Genomic DNA, 10,454 nt, shown 5'->3' with positions numbered 1-10,454 from the left:
TTAATGAAAAAAAAATAAGTATTCGTTCCTCGGATGCCCTACCACATGCTTTTTAATTTTTTTAGCGCAAATACTAATAGAGTTGTTGAATTTATTTTTTACGTAATTTTCACATTGTATAATAAATAATTAATAAACTATATAATATTTACGAATTAAAAAAACTTAATAAAAGTGAAAATGAAAACGGAAGTTAAAGATAAGGCTGATAATTCTGACGATATTTTGATGCTCAAACAGGACATGCTATTCCTTGAATTTATAATTGGAGTAGACCGTTTATTGATAAATGATAAACTAGTGCAAACTCATTTAAAGTAGGTATACCGGGTGTCCCAACGAGTAAGTAAACTCCATTATTCACCTTTAAATGTTAGAAAAAAAATTTTTTTCTTAAGCTGTAGATACAAACCACTCTCCCCCACCTAAAATTAGTTTTAAATATACAGGACATTTTCGAAATCCTACAATACTAACTTATGTTTTTTTTAATGGAACAGCCTATATACAAATTCGAGCTCTACTTAAGAATCTAAAGGAAAACAACGTATTTACATTGGCTTCTGATGCCATATAAACACGTATAAATAAAGTGACAATCATCGTTAATGATTCCTTTTTACTTACAAATTCCAGATATAAGTCAGTTTACACTAGATTAAAACGGAGTAATAGTAGTTATTGATAATAAACTCGTGAGCAAATAAATTAAGGCGGTATTCTGTGATCTGTAACCACCCCAAAACGGCCAAAACATAATATAAGTAATTTTTTGTTGCAAAAAGAGCGGAAATGAAAATTTACGTACTTATATATATTTATTTTTTTCAATTTATTACAACAATGTTAAAAACGTGGAGAACACTTGTTCTAATACACATTAAAGCAGTCTAATGTATTATATGTGATTAGTGATTACTGATTAATAGTTATTATTGTGGAATCTCATTGCAACACTGTTATGGCAATAACAGTCGATTTATACTTGTAACTTTTGTTTTCAAACTTTCGTCATCGTCATCCTTGAAGTGCGTTGATGTTAGGGAAAAAAATTGAGAAATATAAAACATAATAATTTATTTACATATAAAAATAATTTAATGTATATACAGATCTACAAATCTTACGTCTAAATAAAAAAATCAGTCATTTAATCTAAAATGTAGATTGCAATGGCTTCATGTTCGCTACGGAACTCATTCTTCGCACTTTTTCACCCGCTAATTTTCTTTCAATGTCCTCTAAACTCTGTCCCTTCGTTTCTGGCACCCAGAAGATTGTAAAAACAAGTCCTAATACACACACTGCGCAAAACAGCCAGAAAGTGCCGTGCGCCCCAATAATGTCTTTGAATATCGGAAATGTCGTTGTTACGACGAAAGTGCAAGTCCAGTTAAACCCTGTGGCTATGGAGGCTGCAGGTCCTCGAATTTTCGCCGGCAAAATTTCGCCCATCATCAGCCAGGGAATTGGCCCAAAGCCGAAAGAAAATCCCAACACATAAACGACAAAACTGGCAAGTGGCATCCAGCTGTACGGCGCAATGTCAATATCTGGCACGGTCATTAAATAGAAGTAGGCCCCCAGTGCTGCTAAAGTTATGATCATGGCAACACTTGAAATGTACAGGAGAACTTTTCGCCCCAGTCTGTCGATCAGAATAGTTGCAATGAACGTAGAGGCGAAATTAACAGCGCCAACAATTATGGTCTGAACGCTGGAGTCAATGTCCGAACCGGTATCTTCAAAAATTTGAGTCGTGTAGAAGATAACAGCGTTGATTCCGCTGAACTGTTGGAAAAACATCAATCCAAGCACAATCAGTAGAGATTTTACGTAAGGCCGACTGTACAAATCTTTAAGCTTGTCGGCCTTTTCGTCGGCAATTTTTTGAGATTTCAGCAACTCTTCGAACTCCTTCTCAAGGGTGTCTTGGTTGTTCTTGTCTCGCAACCATTCCAGTGCCCGGCGTGACTGGTCGGTTTTGTTCTTCGAAATGTACCATCTGGGCGTTTCCGGTATAAACCATATCACGAAGAGGAAAGGCACAGCTAGCAAGGCCCCAATTCCCGCGATTCCTTTCCATTCCGAGACAATTCCCATTGAAAAACATAACAAAATCCCAATGTTTCCGAAAGCTGTGGGCAACAAGCCTAAAGTGCCACGTACTTCTGGCTGCAGTGTCTCTCCCAAGTAAACCGGAAGGGTCAAAGAAGCTATCCCTACGCCACAGCCGGAGATGCTGCGACTGATGTACAAGTACCAGTATTCTTGAGCGAAATAATTTATTATCCAACTAACTAAGAAGAGAACGTTGGTCAACAAAAGAGTCCATTTTCTTCCTAAACCCTCAATTAAGGGCCCTCCTAACAACCCTCCAAGAAGGGCGGCTAATGGCATGAGGCCTGAGATCCACGAAAACTGAAACAAGAAAAAATATTATATAAAGTGCTTCAAAATTATCGCAATATGTAGTTAAATATATATTTTTTTGCAACCCACCTGTAAGTCTGTTATTTGGAGATCTGCCTTTAAGGAAATGCCAGCTGGTGAAGTATAACCAGAGACATACCCAATCACCATGGACACCCATGAGACGGCAACTGCTGCTACAACCTGGAATAAAAACACGATTTAATTATAATTTACCAAATATGTCTCAAGTTTAAGTCAAAAACCTGTGAGTAAGTACATTTAGCTTTCGGTTCTGACTCTGGAATCGTAAATGTCACGTGTGTATCTGCACGTATTAAAACTTTCATTGTGAATAAAACAGTCGATACAATCGAGACGAACCCAATTGTAGCACTTGAACAAACTTAATAATAGTATTGACAGAGTTGGATTTATATGTGCATGCATATTAACCCCCTCCGACGAAAACAATAAAAATTAGTCTTTGTCGAACGTTTTGATGCGTAATCGATTTCAATTAATTGAATTTAAATCATAATGCGTCATAATAGGCTCGAAAATCGGGTACGAGCAGTTAATTAACAGTCAGTGACACAAGAAATTTTAAAACACTTACTTGGCGAAACAGCGCCCTGGTGGTGATCGAGGACTTGTCATTTTTTGATCTAGAGAGAGACTCATTGGAATATTCGAAATCTTGTTGCGTTGCATTTATTGTCATGTCGAGATTATTCTTGTGAGGTTGAAGGGGTTCGATTTCAGGTACCGCTCTTCTTAAGTTGTTCCCGTAGTAAATTTGTTGATTGAGAGTCGAACTGGACTGGAATTCCAAATTCGACAAATTTGTGGAAGTCGTACAGGCAGAGATAGTTGGGCTGTCTGTCGTTGGAAGCAACTGATGACCACCGTTCTGTAAAGCAAATATAAAATTTCACTTTTTTGATAACATTTGACCTATAACCTATGGTCATTATGCTCGGTTCTAACGTGTCGAATCCAGAACGGATCAAGGATCATAACAAAATTCCAAACAATGAAAAATACGTAATCAGCCGCATTCTGTGATTAAAAAAAATTTGTTGTACCAACAAAATCACAACCAAATTTTCTACATTTGTGTTTGAATTTATTACAATCCCGCCAAAATTCACATAATTCTTGGTTGCCTATCTCCGGAAGTGACGCAATTTTGTTATTTGTTACGCTACTTGTTTGAATTTGTTGGCACCGCACATCAATCAAATCGCCTAAAGAGATTAATGTCATCACTCCAAACAATAAAAAATTAAATTAAACAAATAGCTTTTCATTCTTGAATAATTTATTAAAAACTTTTTCACAATCACAATATTATGATTAATTATTGTAATTAGTCGCACCTTCACCTTTTGCCATAACAATAAAAAATTGTTGCAATTTTGAATGTTACATAAAACTGATTAAAAGCCTCGATCCGACATAATTACTTTAACTTACCGGAGACATTGAAAAATAAAAGGATGCTAATTTGAGTTTAAATTATGTACCTATATAACAATAAGTGCATGGGCGGGCCCGATTATTTTGGTAGGGGGTGCCCATTATTTACCAGCTTTACAAAATTGCATTACATTCGCGCAGAACCGTCTCCGCAAAAAGGTGGTAAATGAAATTTTTCCAAATAAGTTGTAAAGTGTAAGCAGTGAACTTAACCTAGGCTCTTAAAAATTCCAGCGATTGTTTTACCGATAATTATAGTTTCACGGTTAAGGCGAAGGCATTGAATTTATTTTCGGAGTTTCAAACCAAGTGTTTGAAGGCGCGAATTCGAATCGACCAAAGAATATTCCAGAACGCACGTACAGGAACATACACCGCTCCACTTTGTTGATTTTTAAACTTTCGACGTTCACCGATTGCGGTTTTATATAGTAAATAATTTGGCAAAAAATTTTGCCCAAATTATTTATAGTTTAATTCATAAATTGTTGTTTGACGGCTTTTTATGCACTCCAATAATTGTACAAACTCACCGCTAGGTGAACGCGCAAAATACCCAAGTGGACAACAATTAAAAATTAAAACTTACCCATCTTTGCTTCATTCGGGTCCAGAAGTGCGGGGGTGGGTCCAGGTCTGGGAGCGTTAAATCCCTGGAATAAGGACTCCGGCATGACACAATGTCTTTTGGCATTTTCACTTTATTTTCAGTAAAAAAATCGAAAAACGACCCGCGAAATTTCAGACGTTTCTTATATATTTAAGTAAACCCGCTTGCTTGATGCTTGGTGCATCGAATCAAATACATTATATATATATATAGAGAGTATAGGTAACTGAAGTGGGGGCAAGACAAGCGCGCGTCTTGACACTTTTTCACTTCTTTAGCAAATTGCTAAAAAATATCATAGACAAAAAATATATAAAAAAAGTTAAAACAGTCATAAATTCGCCCTTTGTTAAAAATTAAACTAAAAGCAAAAATTAAACGTTAGTTATTTTAAAAAGTGTCTGACAGAGTAAAAAAGCACGTGAGGTTGCACACGTACATCTTCCTACCTGAATGAACAGAATATTCGAGAAAAATCTTGTCAATTATTTATTTGGGTTTAAAAATCAAATTATTTAAAGTTTGTTTAAAGTAAGATGCATATATTTTATAGTTTTTTTCCTTAAATTAATGCCTTTTTAAGTATTTAAATAAACGCTTCTTCTTGAAATATTATTAACAGATTTAGTCGATCCCTAGTGGAATTTTCCATTGCCACCGTTGTATTGATCAAGAACTATTAAGTTCTTGTCGCGGCATGTACAGCTCGAATTTAAATGTAATCTTAGAAAAAATATCTATCTAATGTTGAAAATTTTCCGTGCAAATTTTCCATGTACATACAAACGTTTTATTATTCAATACCTATAATACATACGTTTCATCCATTTAATGATTCCGCGACAATTATGCACAAGAATGAGTAAGTAACTAATATCACTTAAATTATGTGCGTAAACAAATGATGAAAAGACTGAAAAAGATTCATACAACACTCGGTTATTTATATCTACACCGATCAATAATTTTATCTTTAGGATCAATATGTATAGATAAGAAATCGGTGTTTAGATTATTAATCTTTTTGTAATTTGATTCGCAAATATGCCACATTTATAAGTACGAATCAATTAACCCCGTCAAGAATGTAGTACATGTACTTATGTTCTCAGTCGTGTGAAAAAACCGAACGACCTTCGAGAAATAAATCTCTGGTTTTTAATGGCTGAAGTGATTTCCTTTCGAAAAAATGCACCTAGAAACTAAATCATTTTGCGAGTTTGTGTAGTATTACGAAACCTGAAACTTTAGTAAATTATGTGTTTTTCTTGTGCAACTTCAAATGCGGGCAAGTGACGGCGACGCGACGTCACACGTACGCGGAATTTACCGGAGCCGGAGGTGTGTCCCGCCAGCCAATCAGCGAGCGCCTGGTGATCGAGCCTCCCGACGTCACGTAGCCAACTTGATTGTCCCGTGACTTGAATAAATAACGAGTTAAACTTAAACCAATACGCGCTATCAGTGTGACGTAGACATTTGAGGTAGGTCAGCACCTTAAAGCTAAACAATCGCCATTTTCAATGCTTTTCTTATGGGCATTTAAAAGTTTTTCGTATTTCTTTAATGCTAGAAGTGTAGGAACATTACTTTTACAGAGAAATGATAGCTATGAAAAATGCAATGTCGTTTCTTAAAGATTTTAGCAACTGAGCTAATATTTCTGTAAGTTGAACACATAAATCCTTTTCTAACCTAACTTTTTTCAAACTTCAAAATTCAGTTTTTCTTAATTTGGACATCATATTGATGTAAATTATTATGTGGCCTTTTAAAACTGAGGGAAAAATGGTTTGCCACACTAATGACATTGGATTTCTTCTGAATGACGAATTCATGGGGTGCAACCGGCGCAACCCCAATAAACGGGTTGTTTTCTGTCCCCCTCCCCCATCACGAGGGATGAATAGCAGGTATACGAGGGTAGAGGGTTCAGGCACATACATGGTTGAAAGTAGTACGGGTTGTGAGTTCTGTGCTTCTTTCGTGAGTGTCTTTTGTTATCGTGTTTTTTCCGATCGTTCTCCATATCTTCGTGTTCTTGAATTTTTAAAATTCTGTTTTTCCAAGACATTATCTCATTTTTGTGGTACATCATTAGGTATGATTTGTGAATAATATTTTGTTGCGATACTTTGATAGTTCATGTGTAGTAGGTTTTTACATCACAACTATGGGAATGTGTTGGGCTCCAGATTGCAAACACTATAGTACTCGCGATAAATGCCATTTTTTTAGTTTTCCTAAGTCGGGAAAAGAACGAGCACTATGGAAAAAATTGTTGAGGTAATTTTTAATAGATGTTTTGATATTAATTTTTAATTGCTTGTTTCATTGTTAAATGTAGAAGAGATGTAGAACCCGGACCAGGAGCCTACGTTTGCAGCTGCCATTTTCGGGATGGAAGAAAGGAAAATGGTCCTGAATTATTTTTGCACAATATCGCAAAAAGAGCCTATTTTCAAGTGGAATCTCCAGAAAAAAAAAAGATGAAAAAACAAGGACTCCCTTCTTGTTCTAGTTCCGCTGAATCATTAAGGTAAAAAGTGAATCCTAGTTTTAAATTGATTTACAATTTGATCATTTGAATAGTGTTGATATACCGGAAGAAACAGTACCATCGACAATGAATTTAGAGGAAGTGCCATCGACGTCTACAGCCGTAGTTGCAGCACCAGCAGATATAATTCAAGATGCTCCGTTAGAATCTATGGGTGTGCAAGCACCCTTGGTGTCACATGCGGCTCTTGAAGCAGAAATGTATTTTCTCAAAAAGGAAAATGCTGAACTTAAAGCAAAAATACAATATCTGACAGTACGATTTTGCTATGAAAATGTTCAAGGAAATGACAAACTCATTGTTTTATATACCGGTCTTCCCAATAGCCAGATTTTCGAAGCATTGTTTCACTTAATCGAAAAGTTGGACATAAAATATTACCACAAATGGACAGTCCAAAAGTTAACTAGAATTGACCAACTCTTTTTAACCCTAGTAAAATTACGACTCAATTTCCCTCAACTTGATTTGGCGCAACGCTTTGGGGTTGCCCAAAGCACAGTTTCTAATATTATTTTAACATTTGTCCATGTAATATATGAAATTTTATATAAACAGTTTATGACGACAATGCCTTCGCGCGAAAAAAATAAATCTTGCTTGCCAACATGTTTTAGCAATTTTACTAATTGTAGAGCAGTTCTAGATTGTACCGAAATTTTCACTGTGGTATCACGTAAGTCTATGTCAACACAGAAATTAACATATAGTACTTACAAACATCATAATACTTTCAAAGGGCTAATTGGAGTTGCACCCAATGGTGTCATCACATTTGTAAGTGATTTATACGTGGGATCAACTTCTGATCAAAAAGTTGTTTTAAATTGTGGAATAATCGACATGTTAAAAACTGGAGATATGATTTTAGCCGATAAGGGATTTTTGATCCAAAATATTCTGCCACCAGGGGTCACTTTGAATATTCCACCTTTTTTATCAAATGTCCAATTTACACCAGAGCAAGTTAAGTGTACCGAAAATATTGCACGTGCAAGAATACACGTCGAAAGGGCAATACGCCGATTAAAATGTTATCATATTTTAAATTTTTTGCCAGAGTCTTTGTGCCACTATGGAGATATTGTTTTTAAAGCGACTGCCGCTTTAACAAACCTCCAATTTCCATTAATTAAAGAGGTAGCAGAATTGTTTCAGGATTGTGATGATTAAAATAATGTAAAATAAAAACCATCTATTTATATACAGTTTATTATTGTGAAATAAAGGAAATATATTGGTCAAGATAAAATTCTTTTAAAATATTGATATTTTCTGACCACCCCGGATCTTTTTCAATTTGAAATATCTCTGTGCACTTTGGTGTCCACACGACAAAGTAGCAGATACTTCGACCAGTGATGTGCATTTGCCCCTGTACTTGGTGGTAATAATTGTGATTGCTGTTAAGATTAATGTCCTCATTTTCATCCCTCCAATAAAAATATTTTTTATCCTTCAGGGCTTCAGACAAACTGTCAGTGTCCCTATATTTATATGGGCATTTAATTTCGAGAATCCCATCTTCTTCCACTAATCCATCAGGACTTGCTCCCAAAAAGCCTGATTCTTCCAACCTACAAAAAAAAGTAATATTACATTATTCATCTAAGTTATACGTGTTAATTATTTTCGACCTACCAAAATCCCGTCTCTTGGACTTTAAGATTCGTCGCTTCTTCAAATTCTCTGAGCGCTGTCTTCTCGTGGGTCTTACCCCACTGCACAGCAGCAACCCTGTCAAGCGAATAGCCTTCCGCCAAATTTTTAAATAAAGAGGGTGGGAATCTTCGTCTACTGCAAGCAGATAGTACCATGCCAAACCTGCTGGCCGTTAAACGATGTTTCCTTGCTACATGCCAATTTTCGTTAACATGTTGGCCCCGAGTGCACGCCTCAACCAGTTTAATGCGTGCCTCATCTATTCTGCACTTCTCCAAAAGAAACTTTTGTTTGTCTATGGCCTGCACGTATTCTAAGCTTTGTAGAATTTCTTCGATATCTGCAATAATTTTTCTGGCTTCTTCACTTGCTTCTGGTCTTAGGAGCCAAGTGAAGCCCACCACATTCGTGACGCCTATTTCGGCACGGAACTGAATAATTTCGTCCTCAGTAGAGGACCTAGACAGTGCCGTATAGTTTGATAATTTCGGCTTGTAAACATCAGCTAACTTAATGACTTCTGTTTGTGGTGTTGTTTTTGATGGGGCACTCCACTGACACTCAATGTCAGTAGCACTTACATTATAATGAGCATAATATAATGCTGCAGCCATATGATGGCAAGCCACGTTGCCCCTTGGGCAGGTACAATGTGCCGTCTTAACCCCTTCTTCTAGGTCATATGAAATCTAAAACACACTTTGTAGAAGAAATGTCTAACAGTTAAATAAATACAAACCTCCACAGTATAATTTAGCTTTTTCATGCTCGGTAGAACTTCTGCAGAAATTCTCATCGGTTGTACTGTGCCATCAAACCTAAATTTGGTGACGTGACCGCTGGTAAAAGCATTTTCTCCCCGAACTAAAAAGCGATTACCGTCCCCAAAAAATTTCGCAATAAAGTGAAACTTAACAATGTGCTTTTCTGCCACTAAAATGCATAAATATAATAGTTTCTCAAAGTATAATTAAAGCTTACTCACTTTCTCACCGACAACGTGGTTCCCTGTATTCTTTTATAAAGTTCGTATTTTCACAAAAAGTCACTTCTAAATTAAATTAAAGTCTCTAGTGGCACAAATTACACCCGCTGCAGCTATTTGACACGTTATTAACGCACAAACACAACCAAAAAACCGAAAAACGTATTACACCACATGTAAAAGACTGGTTGTTTAGCTTTGAGCAACTGACCTACCGTAATAAGAGTGGGGAGGTGACGTCACGACTGATAGCGCGTATTGATTCTTTATTGATATTTACGTCAAATAACAATTTGGGTATCCACCACCTTAACCTTGCCTTAACTAACAATAATCGAAGATTGGCACAAATTACTTAACCAACATGCATTTTGTTGTCTTGACTACGTCAAGACACACCTCTTTCGTGATTGTTTATTTGACCCATGTTATGTTATTTGATTATTATACGCATTGTGAAAGAGCGCGTTTTGCTTTATTTTGCATGCATGCATATGCATATGCCAACTAGTTCCGACCGTTGACTGCTATTATTATTATTAGATTATAAAGTCTCTATATAGTCTAGTCCTTAGTCCCAACGAAACCCCACAGCCTACTCATTTCATTTCTGGTCATTTTTGCAATTAACTGCGCTAAATAGTTGGCACTTTACTATAAATTATATTAAGTATATTGCATAAAAACCGACTTAGCACATCTAGTCTAACTTCTATCATCAACAAACAACAAACCGCCAACAG

At 36.1% G+C, this 10,454-nt stretch overlaps 3 protein-coding genes across 10 annotated transcripts; 1 reads left to right on the top strand and 2 right to left on the bottom strand.

Annotated features, from left to right (window-relative positions):
- Nucleotides 1–1,062: 1,062 nt before the first annotated feature.
- Nucleotides 1,063–4,691, bottom strand: LOC655737 (facilitated trehalose transporter Tret1). 4 transcript variants are annotated; one of them, XM_008202445.3, is made up of 4 exons: nt 4,484–4,691; nt 3,032–3,325; nt 2,503–2,616; nt 1,063–2,421 (listed from the first exon to the last, which is right to left on the bottom strand). In XM_008202445.3, the coding sequence occupies exons 1-4, from the start codon at nt 4,586–4,588 to the stop codon at nt 1,156–1,158; spliced, it is 1,779 nt and encodes a 592-aa protein (XP_008200667.1). In that variant the 5' UTR covers nt 4,589–4,691; the 3' UTR covers nt 1,063–1,155. The 4 variants fall into 4 exon arrangements, with proteins under 4 accessions (XP_008200667.1, XP_015836499.1, XP_967393.1 ...); XM_015981013.1 differs by lacking the exon at nt 4,484–4,691 and adding an exon at nt 3,892–3,915; XM_962300.4 differs by lacking the exons at nt 3,032–3,325; nt 4,484–4,691 and adding an exon at nt 2,679–2,868.
- Nucleotides 4,692–5,955: 1,264 nt separating this feature from the next.
- Nucleotides 5,956–8,316, top strand: LOC135265240 (uncharacterized). 3 transcript variants are annotated; one of them, XM_064359503.1, is made up of 6 exons: nt 5,956–6,169; nt 6,228–6,605; nt 6,658–6,790; nt 6,852–7,043; nt 7,097–7,740; nt 7,804–8,316. In XM_064359503.1, exons 2-6 carry the CDS (start codon nt 6,266–6,268, stop codon nt 8,235–8,237), a joined length of 1,743 nt encoding a protein of 580 aa, XP_064215573.1. In that variant the 5' UTR covers nt 5,956–6,169; nt 6,228–6,265; the 3' UTR covers nt 8,238–8,316. The 3 variants fall into 3 exon arrangements, 1 of the variants encoding a protein (XP_064215573.1); XR_010335683.1 differs by having other exon boundaries at nt 5,962–6,169; nt 6,661–6,790; nt 7,097–8,316; XR_010335684.1 differs by having other exon boundaries at nt 5,969–6,169; nt 6,228–6,417; nt 6,661–6,790; nt 7,097–8,316.
- LOC135267279 (uncharacterized) lies at nt 8,261–9,992 on the bottom strand. Of its 3 annotated transcripts, none has more exons than XR_010335685.1 (5): nt 9,712–9,992; nt 9,466–9,659; nt 9,308–9,415; nt 8,706–9,066; nt 8,261–8,641 (listed from the first exon to the last, which is right to left on the bottom strand). XR_010335685.1 is itself a non-coding variant. In XM_064359505.1 (5 exons), exons 3-5 carry the CDS (start codon nt 9,520–9,522, stop codon nt 8,278–8,280), a joined length of 1,131 nt encoding a protein of 376 aa, XP_064215575.1. In that variant the 5' UTR covers nt 9,523–9,590; nt 9,643–9,659; nt 9,712–9,992; the 3' UTR covers nt 8,261–8,277. The 3 variants fall into 3 exon arrangements, 2 of the variants coding, with proteins under 2 accessions (XP_064215575.1, XP_064215574.1); XM_064359505.1 differs by having other exon boundaries at nt 8,706–9,415; nt 9,466–9,590; nt 9,643–9,659; XM_064359504.1 differs by having other exon boundaries at nt 8,706–9,415.
- Nucleotides 9,993–10,454: the final 462 nt, after the last annotated feature.

Source organism: Tribolium castaneum, chromosome 10, assembly GCF_031307605.1.
Source record: "Tribolium castaneum strain GA2 chromosome 10, icTriCast1.1, whole genome shotgun sequence".
In the NCBI taxonomy this organism is placed as follows: domain Eukaryota; kingdom Metazoa; phylum Arthropoda; class Insecta; order Coleoptera; family Tenebrionidae; genus Tribolium; species Tribolium castaneum.
This window is presented reverse-complemented; position numbering and strand designations above follow the sequence as displayed.

Excerpts from the sequence above, each read along its gene's own strand:
- LOC655737 (XM_008202445.3), bottom strand. The coding sequence starts at position 4,588 with ATGCCAAAAGACATTGTGTCATGCCGGAGTCCTTATTCCAGGGATTTA. Across the intron at positions 2,617-3,031 it reads CCAGGGCGCTGTTTCGCCAA|GTTGTAGCAGCAGTTGCCGT; the intron begins GTAAGTGTTTTA and ends TTTTTATTCCAG. Across the intron at positions 2,422-2,502 it reads TCCAAATAACAGACTTACAG|TTTTCGTGGATCTCAGGCCT; the intron begins GTGGGTTGCAAA and ends TTCTTGTTTCAG.
- LOC135265240 (XM_064359503.1), top strand. The coding sequence starts at position 6,266 with ATGTGGCCTTTTAAAACTGAGGGAAAAATGGTTTGCCACACTAATGAC. Across the intron at positions 7,044-7,096 it reads AGTTCCGCTGAATCATTAAG|TGTTGATATACCGGAAGAAA; the intron begins GTAAAAAGTGAA and ends TCATTTGAATAG. Across the intron at positions 7,741-7,803 it reads AATTTTCACTGTGGTATCAC|GGCTAATTGGAGTTGCACCC; the intron begins GTAAGTCTATGT and ends ATACTTTCAAAG.
- LOC135267279 (XM_064359504.1), bottom strand. Across the intron at positions 9,416-9,465 it reads AGCTAAATTATACTGTGGAG|ATTTCATATGACCTAGAAGA; the intron begins GTTTGTATTTAT and ends AGTGTGTTTTAG. Across the intron at positions 8,642-8,705 it reads GTCCAAGAGACGGGATTTTG|GTTGGAAGAATCAGGCTTTT; the intron begins GTAGGTCGAAAA and ends TTTTTTTTGTAG.